We start from the raw sequence: 15,397 nt of genomic DNA on the forward strand, positions 1-15,397 counted from the left end.
GCAAGACAAGGACTCAACCAAAATTCAGAGGTAGCAAGCAAGATTACTGGGGTTTGAGTGCAGCTCCATCTTGTTCCTCAGGATCTGTGAGCATTCCTCTGCCCTGCCCCCCCTTCCTCTGCCTGGCTTCTCTTTATCCAGCTCCGGTGTCACCCATCACAGGGGTCTTGCTCACCCTCACTTGTGCCCGCTCCCAAACACCCGACCCTTGTTAAAGATTCCTCCTGGTTCCCACAGCCCTTATGTTTAATGCATACAACCCAAAGCAGTATAGCTCAGAGGTTAAAGGAACAAGGTTTAGTGTCAGCAGATGTAAGACAAATCCTCCACCTTTCACTAGCTGTGTGACCTTGGGCCAATTGCTTAATCTCTCTGGGCCTGTCTCTTCATTTGTAAAATGAAAATGGTAGAGTATCCATCTCCCGGAATCAGCATTCCCTGAGGTGATTCATGTGAATAGTGAGCACTGGTGAATGATGTCTGGGGAGTAGTGAGCACTCCATAGGCAGCACTATGATTACACGAGATCTGACCTCTGAGAGCTTTAGAACAGGGCCTGGCACCAAATAGTATAGTAATAGTAGCAATCGTAGCAGTACCAGTGTCATCATTTTTCACACTGTCTTCGATAAATTTCCAGTTGACATGCCAGCCTCATTAGTGAGAAAAGGGTGTGTCCTTTGCTCCATAATCCCCTGACATATAGCAGGCACCTAGTAAACAGCTGTTGAGCGAACAAATGAACAAACAGATTTTGCTAAACTCTACAAGGCACAAAAGTACATTCAAAAGCCATTGCCCTGTGCAGAAGGCAAAATCAAGCTGATCTGAAGGTTCTAAGACAAGGGCTGACCCACTGCTGTAAACGGCCAGACAGTACATTTTCAGGTTCCATGAGCCATAGGCGCTCTGTGACAACCATTCAATTCTGCCACTGTAGTGGGGAAGCAGCTACAGACAGGTAAATGAGTGGGCGCAGATGGATTCCAATAAAATTTTATACACGGACACTAAAATTTGAACTTCATTTGATTTTCACAAGTCATAAAATGTTATTCTTTTGATTCCCCCCCCCCAACCATTTAAAAATTTAAAAACATTTGTTAACTCGCTAGCCATTCAAACACAAGGGGCTGGTTTGATTTGGCCCAGGAGCTGGAGTTCGCTCCACCGCTTCAGCTGGCGAAATCCCGCTATCTGGAGAGCATCATCAGAAAGGCGGTCCTCGGATTGGGTCAGGCAAAGTGGGCGGGGCCGAGGGTGGGGCATTGTGTAGTGCGCGCAGTTGGGAAGGGCAGGCCCGGATTGGTCCACTCCGGCGGCTGTGCGCGAGCGGCGTGTTCGACATTCAGCCAGTCAGCGCTGCGCTGCCGCCTCGCCCCGCCTCGCGCAGGCGTCCCTGTCACGCGGGGAGTGCGCCACGCCCCCTTACGCGCCCAGCAGGGACTTCCGGGACGGGCGCGGAGTGACGTCAGGAGGAGGGCAGGTAAGTGCAGGCGGGCAGAGGGGCTGCTAGGCCCGGTACGGCTGGGGGTCCGTCCACTGCTTCACCCGGCCTCGGAGCCGCCCTATGGGGTCGAACGCGCCGGGGGCCGCGGGGCTCTGGGAACGTGGGCCCGATGCTCGGAGCTGCCCGCCCCCCAGCCGCGACCCCCGACACAAAACCCCGGGCCCTAGCTGCGACCCCAGACCTGACCCTAGCCCATATTATACCTCTTCAGGTTTTCCTCATCTGGAAAATGGGACAGTAAGCCCGTATTTCTTTGGGTCTTGGTGAAGATTTTTTTAAATGATGCTTGTAAAACGGTTTGGCATGAGAAATAATCAGAACTACAAACGTTTAACTCAGCATCAGGCGCTCTTCCAGATACTTTAACTCACTGAGTCTTGACAGCAACCTCATCAGGTTGATACTTGTATAAACCCCATATTACAAATAAGATAACAGGCTCAGAGAGAGAAGCAGTTTGCCCAAAGTCAAGCCGCTAGCAAGCAAAGCAGAGTCGGGATCCAAGCCCAAGCATTATGCCCTGAGCCAGTGGGGTTTATCATTATTCTCGACACCAAGGACCAGAGATTTCTATACATCCACCCTGTAGCCCCACCTGTACCACTCACTGGGGTGATAAAACCACGGTAAGACCCCCAACTCCTGTAAGTGGAGTACTTACTCTGTGCAAGCATTACCCATGTTTGTATGTTATTTCATTTACAGCAACTCCAGAAAGTCCTCTTGCCGTCATCCACTCTTTACAGGTGAGGAAATATGAGCTCAGGGAGGCTCAGACATTGGCCAAGCTAGTGAGGGATGGAGCAGGGATTCCAGCCCAGGGAACTGTGCCCCCAAAGCTTGGGTGGGCACTTAGCTATTTTGTTGGCAAAAGCATTTTTAGTTTGGAAGTGACTTTAAGAAAATCTGGTCCAGGGGCACACTTTACAGGCGGAGGATCCGAGGTGGAGAGGAGTTTGGGGGGATGGTGGAACACTTTATATCTGGGGCTTTGCACCCTGGCTCTGCCTTCCTATCAGCTTCTGACCCCTGGCAAGTTACTTAAGCTCCCACGTCCTCATTCGTCAACTGGAGATAATACTAACATAATATAGAGTAAATGGGGCAATGATGTTGGACTCTGTGCAGCAGGTAGGACACAGTAACTATTAGAGAGCGCGCAGCTAAGTTTGCAGAAACAGAGACTTCCTGACTCGAGCACAAGGAGCCAGCAAACTACACTCACAGGCCAAAACCAGACCACTGCGTGATTTTGTACAGCCCACCAGCAAAGAATGGATTTAACTTCTTAAATTGTTGGGAAAAAATCAAAAGGAGAATAATATTTTGTGACATGTGGCAATCATGTGAAATTGAAATTTCAGGGTCCACAAATAAAGTTTTGTTGGAATGCAGCCACACCCGTTCATTTACATATTGTCTATGGCTGCTTTCTAGCAGTGACAGCAGAGTTGAGCCAAGTTGAGCTGTTGGGACAGAAATTCTGGCCCTCAATCGAGAAAATCTGCCAGTCCCCATTCTGGACTATGCTTTAGTCCCTCATAGTGTCTCTCTTTTTTATTTATTTATTTTTTATTTTTTTAATTGAAATACAGTTGATTTAAAATGTTGTGTTAGGGCTTCCCTGGTGGTGCAGTGGTTGAGAGTCCGCCTGCCGATGCAGGGGACACGGGTTCATGCCCCGGTCCGGGAAGATCCCACATGCCGCGGAGTGGCTGGGCCCGTGAGCCATGGCCACTGAGCCTGCGCGTCCAGAGCCTGTGCTCCGCAATGGGAGAGGCCACAGCAGTGAGAGGCCCACGTACCACAAAAAAAAAAAAAAAAAAAAACATAAAATGTTGTGTTAATTACTACTGTTCAGCAAAGTGATTCAGTTAAACATATATATATATGTTCTTTTTTTAATATTCTTTTCCATTATGGTTTATCTTAGAATATTGAATATAGGTCTCTGTGCTATACAGTATGACCTTGTTGTTTATCCATTCTATATGTAATAGTTTGCATCTGCTAACCCCAAATTCCCAGTGTCTCTGTGTCACCCACACTGAGTCTTATGGAGCCTCAGTCAGTTATCAGAGGTTGATGAAGCCAGCATTTATCAGGAGCTGTCCTGGGTGCCGGAGACGTAGCACAGTGGCACCTGGCGGAGGAGACAGACTGTAAACAAGTAAACAGACACAGGGTGATGTGGTGGAAGCTCCAGGGAAGAAGTGACTTTAGATCAGGTGATCAGACGAGGCCTCTGACAGAGGTGATGTTTGAGCTGAGACCTGTGACAACACTTGTGGGTGTTATCCTGTGTATTGTAGGTGTTTAGCAGCATTCAAGGCAGTTGGCCTGCACCTGCTTAGCTTTCGAAGGCAGCCAGGAAGCCAGTGTGACTGAAACAGTGAGGGAGAGGGAGAGGGGTAAAAGGTGGGCTCGGAGAGGCAGGCAGGGGCCCCATAGGCCATGGGGAGGGGTTTGACTTGATTCTCAAAGCGATGGGAATCACTGGAGGGGTTTAAGCAGGAAAGTGATAGTTCAGATTTATATTTTCACAGATCCTTCTAGCCCTTACGAGGAGAACAGACCGTGAGAGTCAAGGGCAGAGCCAGGAGCCTAGGGAGGAGGTGACTGTACTCGTCCAGGTGAGCGATGATGGGGGCCATGGAGGGATGAGAAGTGTCAGCTGGGAAATATATGTTGGATGGAGAGTGGACAGGACACTCCCTTTCCAGACAGACAAACGCCGCTCCTTGGATGCCTCCTACAGCTGCGGAGAGGATCATCTGAGCCGCCACCACCACCACGCACAGCCCACCGCATCTTCACAGAGAAGCCGCGACTGTCTGCCAGGCTGTCCAGGAGGGTGGCACTGGGCAGTGAGTCGGCAAAGCAGTGTCTCATCGTCTTTTCAGATTGGCTGAGTGGCAGCTGAGGACCAGTAGGCAGCTTCCAAGATGGTGAGTAGACAGGCTGTGCTCACTGGGTTTCTCTTCTGATCTTTAGGTGAAGGGAAGGGGTCCCCTGAATAGCCCTTTCCCTCCCCTAAAAGTCTCCTTCCCCACCCCTGACCCCAAGCTCTCAGGTATTTTCAAACTCTGGATCATGGTCTTCGGGTGCAGTGGTTTTCAAACTTTGCTGTGTACTAAAATTACCCGGGGGGCTTTTTTCTTTTTTTTTCCTGTTTTTTTTTTCTTAATGAGGTGGAATTCACATAACATAAAACTAACATTTTAAAACGTATGATTCAGTGGCATTTAGTACATTCACAATATTTTGCAGTGACCACCTCTGTCTAGTTCCAAAACATTTCTGTCACCCCAAAAGGAAACCCTATACCCAACAGCAGTCACTCCCGTTCCCCCACCCCAGCCCCTGGCAACCACCAGTCTGCTTCCTGCCTCTGTAGATTTGTCCGTTCTGGACATTTCATATCAATAGAATCATGTACCATGTGTCCCTTTGTATCCAGCTTCTTTCACTTAGCATGATTTTTTCGGGGTTTACCCACATTACAGCATATATCAGAGCTTCCTTCCTTTTTATGGCTGAATAATATCCCATGATATGGATGGACCACGTTTTGTTTATCCTTTCATCCACTGATGGACACTTGGGTTGTTTCCACCATTTGGCTATTGTGAATGGACCTGTATGTACAGGGATGTGTATACACACGTGTTTTCCGGGGTTGCTTTGGAAAAGCCCTGTGTCCAGGCACCATGCCCTAGAGCAGGTCCTCTGTCAGGAGAACCTCTGGGCGTGGGTCCCAGGCATCAGTATTTTAGAAACTCCTCGGGTAGTTGTAACATGCAGCCAAGTTTGAGACCCACTGCTTCAGTGGATCGTTAAGTCAATAAGTCAATTCAGCAGTTGGCTGTCAGCATTTAAAAGAGAGATTCACAGCTGGGTGAGCATTCTTTCCTGAAACCTGTGCTTGTGTATTTGGGGTTAAATATGTCTTACCTTAAGTCACGGTCCCAAAATAACTGTGAAAGCCATGGCTCTAGGAGAGTCTAACCCTTGCGGAATTTTCCACAGCGACAACAGTGGGTTTTGTTTTGTTTGTTTTTCTCTGGCTGAGCCGCTCAGCTTGCCGGATCTTAGTTCCCTGACCGGGGACTGAACCCAGGCCACGGCAGTAAAAGCACTGAGTCCTAACCAGTGGACCGCCGGGGAATTCCGAACAGTGGGGCTTTTTCCCCCAAGTCACCAGTCCTCGATGGGACACGGAGCCCTGGGCCATCCTCCAGGATATCCCTGTCTTCCTTGTCCAGGTCTCGTCCCTCAAGGCTGCACAAGTAGGTCTCCTGTAGGACCCTCTCTGACACGTCTCTCTTCTGCTTTCCAGGGTGAAAGGAAAGGCGTAAACAAGTACTACCCTCCGGATTTCAACCCTACAAAGGTAAGGGGCAGGCTTCCTTCTCCGTGTCCATGATAGCATAGCGACCCTGCCGGGTAGGGGCCCCACGCTCTTCATCCCCTCCTGGAGTCAGAACCACAGCTGCAGAAGCCCGGGCAGCCCCCGAGGTCTCCCTGCCTTGCGCTTGTCACCTGAGTCTTGGGGCAGCCTTCCCTCCCAGGTGGTCAGTGTGACCCTGGTCAATGACCCATGTAAACACCAGCCTGCCCAGTGTCAGGTGTGGTGTGTTTCCAGTGGAGTCCAGGATGAGGTCCCACACACGGCCTCTGGGTCAGATCCCCTCACCCTCCCAGCTCCAGCTCGTCTGGCCTCCTCACTGTTCCCTCTGCCTGGAACCTCTCCCTCCCTCTGACCCCAAGACTCCTTTCCTTCCTTTAGGTCTCTCCTCACAGAGGGCCCCCCTGAGCACCCTCTCGTTCTCTATCGCATGACCTAGTGCTTTATTTTTCTCCGTAGCCTTCTTAACTCCTCGATGCGTCACCCATTTATTTGCGTATTATCCATCTCCCCCTCTATTTATTTATTTTATTTCTTTATTTTTGGCTGCATTGGGTCTCTGTTGCTGCACGCGGGCTTTCTCTAGTTGCAGCGAGCGGGAGGTACTCTTTGTTGCAGCGTGTGGGCCTCTCTTTGCGGTGGCTTCTCTTATTGCGGAGCATGGACTCTAGGCATGCGGGCCTCAGTAGTTGTGGCTCGCAGGCTCTAGAGCGCAGGCTCAGTAGTTGTGGCACATGGGCCTAGTGGCTCTGCGGCATGTGGGATCTTCCCAGACCAGGGCCTGAACCCGTGTCCCCCGCATTGGCAGGTGGATTCCTAACCACTGCGCCACCAGGGACGCCCCCCATCTCCCCCTCTAGAACGTCCGCGCCTCAAGGGCAGGGATGTTCATCTGTCTCATTTGCCTCTGTGTCCCCACACTGTGGGCGCTCAGTAAGGGGCTAGTAAATGAATCAGCATGTCCCAGCTATGTGGTCCCCTGCACATGACTCGGTCTTTCTACACCAGAGTCTCCCCATAGGTCCGAAGGGGAAACAAAACAACGTGACCTCCCAGAAACGCTGAGGGATTAAAGTGAGGTGACACACTTAAAGTACCCAGCAGAGGTTTGCTGGTCTTGTCATCTCACCTGATCCCACAACACCTGGAGGTAATTATTATGGTCCTCGTCCCCAGTTGACTCATAGGGCTGTGGAAGGCAAAAGGTGAGGTCACTGCCCAGGGTCACACAGCTCTTTTAGCTCCTAAATGGGAGAGGTAAGATGCAGACTCCTGTTTTCCTGATTCCAAGCCCACTTGCTTCACCAAAGCCTAAGTGCCTCCCATTTTGCTGTTAACACTCCCAGCAGGACATAAGAATGAGGTCTCTCTCGGCCTGTGAGAGAGGGCCTGAGCTCCCCCAGCTCAGCAGTGCTAATCTGCTCCCTCTTCCCTTCCACACAGCATGGCTCACTCAACAGATACCATAACAGCCACCCTCTTCGGGAGCGGGCTCGGAAGCTGTCCCAGGGCATCCTCATCATCAGGTAAGGCCCTGGCATCACCTGAGGACCCCTGCCCTTTGTGCCACCTGGTGTCAACCTTAAGGAGCATTCAGCACCCCCTGATTTTGCCCAGTGCTGCAGGGTCTTAATTCCATAAAGCAGAAAGTTGCTGTATCAGTCAGCCATTGCTGCATAACAAAACGATAAGCACATGTTAAGCACTCGTGTTGTTCACGAGTCTGCAGCTCAGCTGGATGCCTCTGCTGCCCTTGGCTGGTCTTGGCTGACCTGGGCTGGGCTGTTTCACATGTTTGGGGGTTGCCTGGCTGGGGACTGGCTGGTCCAGCATGGCTTTGGTTGGTATGACTGGGCTGTGTTCCAAGCCTCATCCTCCAGCCGGCTAATCTGGGCTTGTTCACACAGCAGCAGCCGGGTTCCAAAAGAGAGCCAGCAGAGGCATGCAAGGCTTCTTGAGGCAGAGACCCTGAGCTGGTACCCTGTCACTTCTGTCTCATTGATTCCCCAAAGCAAGTCATGATGCAGGGAGGGGGTGGGCAACATACTCCACCTCTTGACAGGAATGGCTGCAGAGTCATCTTGCAAAGGGCACGGACATGGGGAGGATAAAGGATCACAGCCATTGCTGCAGTCAAGCCAGGACGATGGCTATTCCGGGGTTCTCCTCTTATTTCTGGCCAGCACCCCGTGGGTCAGCCGTGGCGGGAAGCAGAAGCCCCTCTCTGCCTCCTTCTCTGCCTCATGAACTCTGCCCTCAGCCCCTGGGGTCCGCCCTGGGCCTGAGCAGAGCATCCAGTGACAAAACCATCAGAGGCAGGAACATCTATGGAAAAGTAGTCACGATGCAAATCTCAGCAGTGGCCTCAAGAGTCACAGAGCTGAAGGTCACCTCCAACTCCTGCCATGCCTCCACACTCCAGAGCCAGCCACCCACCCTGCCTTCTGTTTGCCAAGCCCTCATCTCATCTGTACAGTGTCTTAAATTCACCTCATTATTCATGACTTAATGGTTCTGTTTTAAAAGAGAAGCTCCATTACTGCTGTTAATGGAAATTTACCAGAATTGCACGTTGCAAATAGAACTGGATAAAAGAAACCCAGGGACTTCCCTGGTGGCGCAGTGGTTAAGAATCCACCTGCCAATGCAGGGGACCCGGGTTCAAGCCCTGGTCCGGGAAGATCCCACATGCCACAGAGCAGCTAAGCCCGTGAGCCATAACTACTGAGCCTGTGCTCTAGAGCCTGTGCTTGGCAACGAGAGGAGCCACCACAGTGAGAAGCCCGCGCACCACAATGAAGAGTAGCCCCCGCTCGCCGCAACTAGAGAAAGCCCATCCGCAGCAACGAAGACCCAACACAGCTAAAAGTAAATAAATAAATGTATTAAAAACAAAAAAAACCCGGTGTCACTACAACAACTTAGCTAAACTGGAATCAAACACCAGTGCTCCCTGAAGCCTGCTTCCTCCTCTGCTTGGAAACTTGTGTAGCTGACGTGGTGGGATATGGAAGACAGGGCAGCACCCAGCAGAGACGCTCGCCCAGACTGGGTCAGCTGGCCAGAGAGCCACGTGATGGGCCTGGCCTGGTTGCAGGAATGACCACCGTTCTTTACCCTCCCACTTGCATGCCCTTTGCAATGTGACTGCAGCCAGAGTCGCTGACCTGGAGATCCTGGGAGAGCCCACGTGGATGGGGACAAATGAGCTGTTCTCTGTTTGTGTAGATTTGAGATGCCCTATAACATCTGGTGTGACGGCTGCAAGAACCACATCGGCATGGGTGAGCTTCCGCCCGCTCCCCTGCTCCCCACCCTGACCCCCACCATTCAGCCCCACGGCCAGCGAGCCCCTTAACTGCTGGGCACCATGAGAGACCGTCTCTGCGGGGGTCCCGGTCAGGAGTCGAGTAGGGGACAGTGGGCTCAAGTGCCTAGTGGGCTGTGGGTGCCTCGTGGCAGAGCGGTTAGGAGGCTCTGGGTTCAAATCCCATCTCTGCCACTTCCTAGCTGGTGACCCTTGGCAGGCGACTGAGCCACCATGCGCCTCGAGTTACCCATCTGTGAAATTCAGGTGGTATGAGTGCCCGCCTGTGTGGCATATAAAGTGCTTAGTGCAAGGAATTCCCTGGCTGTCCAGTGGTTAGGACTCTGCGCTTTCCACTGCAGGGGGCGTGGGTTCGATCCCTGGTTGGGGAACTAAGATCCCAGAAGCCGCACAGCGCCGCCAAAAATAAATAAAAAATAAAGTGCTTAGTGCACAGCATGTGGCATGTGCGAGGACTCGTAAACTCAACCTGCTGCTGCCACTACCCTTACTGTTAACGTGAGCATTCAGACCCCTGATCGTGCCCACAGGGGCGCAGATGGATGGACAGACATGGGTCCGCGGCCCTGCTCAGCAGCCCTGAGGCCTGCGGCAGGTGACTCGACCCTCCTGGCTTCCGTTCCCTCCACTATAGTACAGGGATCCTCCACCCTTCCCACGGCGCCTGGCCCAGGGCAGCAGCTCGCTCTGTAAACAGGAGCCGGCAGCTCTCGGCAGGAGGGTCCAGTGCAAGAAAGAGGGGCCAGGCCACCCCACTGCTGAAGTGGAATGACTCCCCCCAACACATGCCCCTGATCAGACCCAGCAAGGGGCATCTGCCCCAAAGGCCTCCAGGCGCTCAGGCGACAAAGAGCAGGGCGCAGCCTGACGCCACACATGGGTCAACCTCAGGACCGTGAACAGAAGCAGCCCCCCAGAAAAGGAACAGCCGGCCAGGCCACACCACCAACCCCCCCAAGCTCTGTTTTTCTAGTTTAAGCTTTTTTCACTCAGTAAGCAAGATAAGAGTCAAGAATATACCATCTAATTAGTGAAAAAGGAACAAAAAACCTGGATTCTCTAGAAAAATAATAAAAGCCAACCTTTTTTTTTTTTTTGGCCGCACCCCACAGTTTGTGGGATTTTAGTTCCCCGACCAGGGATTGAACCTGGGCCCCGGCAGTGAAAGCACGGAGTCCTAACCACTGGACCGACAGGGAGGGAATTCCCAAAAGCCAACCCTTCTTGCATGCTTGCTGAGCACCTGGCCCAGTGTTAAGCGATCCGTGTGTATTAATAGCCTCTGCAGTTCTCACACCAGCCCTGTGCGGTAGGCGTCATAGGCATCCCTATCCAATCGATGGGGAACCTGAGGCCAGACGGCCAGGGCAGCTGGCCTAAGGTCGCACAGCCGGTGGGGTGGCACCAGGGTTTGAACCCAGGCCCTCTGGCTCCATCCAGCCCACCCTCCTCTGTGGCCTGAGCACCCATCCCGCAGCCTAGACATGGCTCTTTTGTGCTTGAATTTCAGTGTCCTCCAGAGGTGTCTCCCCTGCAGGGGAGTAAAATACCACCCCCATCTGCTCCCCACCCCAGGAAAAGACGCTGAGGGTGGCCTGAGCCCTAGCCTCATTCTCTCCCTCTCCTCCTAGGTGTTCGTTACAATGCAGAAAAGAAGAAGGTTGGCAATTACTACACGACCCCGATCTACAGGTAGAGGCAGCCTGGTGGGCGGCAGGGTGAGGGGGCTACAAAGGAGTCTGAGTCAGAGGGAAGTTTCTACCCTCTGCCTGATGATTATTCCCTGGGAGGTCTCCTGGAAACCATCATGGTCTGTCAGGGCACATCCTGCCTAGAACCCTTCATGGTTCCCACCTTCTTCAGAGTAAAAGCCTGAGTCCTCCCCATGGCCCACAAGGCCCCGCAGGCTCTGCTCCGTCCCCTCAGGAGGGTTTGTTGAATGAACGAATGAACAAATGAATGGATGGATGAACAAGTGAACAAACTCCAGACAGAAGGTCAGTGCCGGGGTGAAGGAACCATATCTGTCTCACCCACGGCTGTCCCCCGGACATGGAGCCCAGCATGTAGCAGGTGCTCCGTGAACACTAGTTGATGACACGCACGGATGGAAGGAAGCGGGCCACAGTGTCCTGACTCTAACCCATCACCCTCCGCCCTGCCAGGTTCCGAATGAAATGCCACCTCTGCGTCAACTACATCGAGATGCAGACAGACCCCGCCAACTGCGACTACGTGATCGTGAGCGGCGCCCAGCGCAAGGAGGAGCGCTGGGACATGGCAGACAACGAGCAGGTGCTGACGACAGGTGAGCGCCCAGCGTGGGCTCCGAGCCCACTGCCAGCCCTGAGCCCAGCCCCGAGCCAGGGCCCTGAAGGCCCAGCCCCGCTCTCACTCTCGCAGAGCACGAGAAGAAGCAGAAGCTGGAGACAGATGCCATGTTCCGACTGGAGCACGGTGAGGCCGACCGGAGCACGCTCAAGAAGGCCCTCCCCACCCTGAGCCACATCCAGGAGGCCCAGAGCGCCTGGAAGGACGACTTCGCCCTCAACAGCATGCTGCGGAAAAGGTTCCGGGTGAGCAGGGCTCCGGCCCGGAGTCAGGACCCCGGGCAGGCGGGGGTGGCCTGGCATCACCAGCAGTGCAGCGAGATCAAAAAGCAGGCTGAGACCCAGGTCCAGCCCACTCCCTACCACATCCTAGCTATAGGCAGGTCATTTCACCCGCGGTTTCCCCATTCGCCACCACATCCCCACATCACAGCGCCCACGGAGGCATCTAGCCCAGCAGCTACTATTAAGCATGTGGCCCCTTCCCCTGGGGACTCTGGCCCTCACAGCAGACTCTCAAAGGGAAGAAATCCTCAAGCTGGGGCACAAGTGAGTCCCGACACCCCCCCGTGGCCGGGGCAGGCAGAGGCCCAGGAGGGCACCGATCAGCTCCTAACATATTTCATGGGCCCGCTCAGCTGTCCTGAAACAAAATCCATAGTTTGACAACCCACCCCCACGTAATTTCCACAATCATCCCTAGAGTCAAATCCCTAGAGATAAAAAAGGAAATTACCTATAAAATGTATAATGCCTATCTCAACATGTAAATGCTTGGGCCAGACACCTGTACCTGCTTGTAGAGCCACTGAGGGCGCAGGTGCAAACGCAGACTCCCGACCCCAGGGGCACAGGGTCGTAGCTGGAGGACACCCTAGGGCGTTGCTGTCAGTGACACAATGGCTACTACAATTGTGCCAAAAATACTCAGTGGAGCTAAGTCACAGGGAGTGGGGGTCTGGGGTCAGAGGAGTATAATAGACATGGGTTTTTTACCCTCGCGGGCATCCGACAGGGCAGTGGAACGTCCTTTGGGAACATGAGAACTTTTGCCTCTTGCCTCGCTTTGCGGGGCAGCTTACACCCCTGGAGCCTGCAAACAGAGCCCGGGCAGGAGCATCCCGGGCGACCCCACAAGGCACAAGCTCCATGTTCATCATCTTGCCACTCCCATTTTTTCACATCACCTTCTCTGATCATCCTGTGGTTGTTATTATTACGAGTAAAATTGTGGGTTTTCTTACTAATTATTTGTTACTGAAAGTGTATCTCTCTGGCCAGGCCTCTGCCCAGAGCTGGTGTCCCCTGCCTTGTGGGCATCCCCGAATGGGGTCTAAGGACCCTCAAACGTAACATCCCAAGGAGCCCCATCAGTCCCTAACCTGCCCTGCCTGCATCCTCCCCTTCTCAGTAATGGAAGCATCTCTGTCCTTCCGGACACTCAGCCCATAAAGCCCAGAGTCAGCCTTGGGTCCTCTTGTTATAACCACCACTCCCCTCTCCCCATCTGTCAGCAAATTCTGGCAGGCTCTGACCACTTCCCAGCCTCCATCATCTCCTGCCTGGACCAGCACAGTCCCTCCACCCTGGTCTCCAGGGGCTCATGCCCTGTGTCCCACAGGCTGTTCCCCTCACAGCCACCAGGGGGCGCCAGTGAGCGCCTGAGTGGGATTACATCCCTGCTATGCTCAAAACCCTCCGTGGCTCCCAATGGCCAGAGTCCTCCCCTTGGCCCACCAGGCCCAAATGATCCTCCCCTTCCCCTCCTTACCCCCATCTCCACCTTTCCCTTGCTCATTCTGCTCTAGCCACATTGGCCGCCTCACTGGCAAGCACACTTCTGCCTCAGGGCCTTTGCACAGGCTGTTCCCTCCACCAGATACCCACATGGCTCCCTCACTCAGACACCTTTTCTCAAACATGATTTTCTCAGGATGCTGTCCCTAACTCTCCCCTCTACCATGCACACCACATTTAAAGTTGAACCCGCTGCCTATTTCCTACCCTCTTCCCAGCATTCTTTCTCTCCTCACCACTTTGTCTTGCTCACCCACTAGAATGTCAGCTCCACCAGGGCAAAAGATTTTGTCTGCTCACTGCTGTGTCCCTAGTGTCTAGAACAAGGCCTGGCACCAGAAAGACATTCTGTAAATATCTGTGGAAAGAATGAATGAGTGAAGAACCCAGTGGTACACATACTAATGATTGTGTCTCCTGCTGTTGAACAAATTCTATGTCCCGAGCGCTGTGTGAGGCCTTTTCCTCGCATAAGCTTGAAGAGAAGGAAACTGAGACCCTGAACACTGGAGGGATTCTCCCCTCCAGCTCAGAGGGCAAAGAGGCACGGCTTTGACACCCACCATCCCTCCCCAACCCCTTCTCCCCAACACAGGAAAAGAAAAAAGCCATGCAGGAGGAGGAAGAGAGGGACCAGGCCCTGCAGGCCAAGGCAAGCCTGGACATCCCGCTGGTGCCGGAGACAGAGGATGACCGCAGGCTGGCCGCCCTGCTCAAGTTCCACACCCTAGACTGTGCGTGGGGGCCAGGGGGCGAGGGGGTCGGGGTGGGGGGAGATGGGGGGCTGCTCGGGCAGAGGGCGGCTCTGGACCTCCTCCTCCCCCCTCCCTCTCCCCATCCCCAGCATATGAGGACAAGCAGAAACTCAAGCGGACAGAGATCATCAGCCGCTCCTGGTTCCCCTCCAGCCCGGGACCTGGCGCCAGCAGCAGCAAAGCCAGCAGTGTCCTGAAGAAGCTGTCCCAGAACCGCAGATCTGCTCCCACGGGCTCCCCCATCACCGTGGGGCACCTGGGCATTGTGCGGCGGCGGTCCCGGGAGGTCCCAGAGAGCCCTCAGCACACAGCTGAGACCCCCAAGTCTGGGGAGCCACGGGTGCCGGAGGGGACCGCCCAGGACAGGCCCACATCCCCCCGAGACTGTTCTCAGGAGACAGCCAAGACATGCAAGAACAGTAGGCCACCGGGGCAGGAGGAGAGCTGTCAGGACAGGCCCCAGCCCCTGCCAGGCTCCTCCCAGGAGGCAGCCAACCCCCAGGACACACCCCAGCCCTGCAGCCTCAGCTCCTCCCTCGTGGCTGACTACTCCGGTTCGGAGAGTGAGTGATTCTGGGGGCCAGATTCACTCAGGAGGCCAAGACCCACCAAGGAGGCCCCTCACAGGCTGCAGCCCCTTAACCCGCCAGCCCTTGGAGAGCTCAGTGACCACCCTCCCCAGACCTCACCTCCTCACAGTAATGGAGTTGTTATTTATTTGGTCCTGGAGAGAGTGTCTGTGCCTTGTGGGACCCCCGACCTCCCAGCATTAAAACCCTGCTTCTTTGCCTCTGCCTCAGGTTACTAGATGGGCCCAGGAGCTATGCCTGCACCCCTCCCCCCGCAGCCCAACTAAGCTTGCCCAGCATCTCATCAGCCAATGCTGATGCTGTGACCACAGCCTGGGTCCCCACCCAGCTTGATGAGAGTTGAAAGGTAGTAGCCCAGGCTGGCCTGTAATCGGTGCCTACTTCCTGGAGGAGGTGGCACAGGCTGGGTATGAAGGATGAAAATGGGACTGGACAGCAGGGGTGCTCGGGATCCAGGCCGGATGCAGAAAGGGATGGAGCACACAGGCGTGGGCTGTTCATTATCCCCCACCCATGGGGACACCCTGGAAGGGTCATGAAAGAGTCCCCAGCGTGTTGCTTCCTTTGAAGGAAACTAGTAAACTGAGCAAAAAAACAGCTGAGCATCCACCAGGTGACTCATGGCCCAGCACCTCCCCCTAAATCCTGGAGAAGGATCATTTCACAAATATTAACGGAG

General features: G+C 53.9%; 1 protein-coding gene across 3 annotated transcripts; it reads left to right on the forward strand.

Annotated features, from left to right (window-relative positions):
• The first annotated feature begins 1,442 nt into the window (after nucleotides 1–1,442).
• YJU2B (YJU2 splicing factor homolog B) lies at nucleotides 1,443–15,382 on the forward strand. Of its 3 annotated transcripts, XM_082652060.1 has the most exons (12): nucleotides 1,443–1,486; nucleotides 2,216–2,256; nucleotides 4,057–4,143; nucleotides 4,234–4,458; nucleotides 5,850–5,903; nucleotides 7,362–7,444; nucleotides 9,147–9,202; nucleotides 10,878–10,938; nucleotides 11,412–11,554; nucleotides 11,650–11,822; nucleotides 13,969–14,107; nucleotides 14,218–15,382. In XM_082652060.1, exons 4-12 carry the CDS (start codon nucleotides 4,456–4,458, stop codon nucleotides 14,697–14,699), a joined length of 1,194 nt encoding a protein of 397 aa, XP_082508186.1. In that variant the 5' UTR covers nucleotides 1,443–1,486; nucleotides 2,216–2,256; nucleotides 4,057–4,143; nucleotides 4,234–4,455; the 3' UTR covers nucleotides 14,700–15,382. The 3 variants fall into 3 exon arrangements, with proteins under 3 accessions (XP_082508186.1, XP_082508185.1, XP_082508187.1); XM_082652061.1 differs by lacking the exons at nucleotides 1,443–1,486; nucleotides 2,216–2,256; nucleotides 4,057–4,143; nucleotides 4,234–4,458 and adding an exon at nucleotides 5,655–5,775; XM_082652059.1 differs by lacking the exons at nucleotides 1,443–1,486; nucleotides 2,216–2,256; nucleotides 4,057–4,143; nucleotides 4,234–4,458 and having other exon boundaries at nucleotides 5,632–5,903.
• The last annotated feature ends 15 nt before the right edge of the window (nucleotides 15,383–15,397 follow it).

Source organism: Grampus griseus (assembly GCF_964374135.1).
Source record: "Grampus griseus genome assembly, chromosome: 3".
Taxonomy (NCBI): domain Eukaryota; kingdom Metazoa; phylum Chordata; class Mammalia; order Artiodactyla; family Delphinidae; genus Grampus; species Grampus griseus.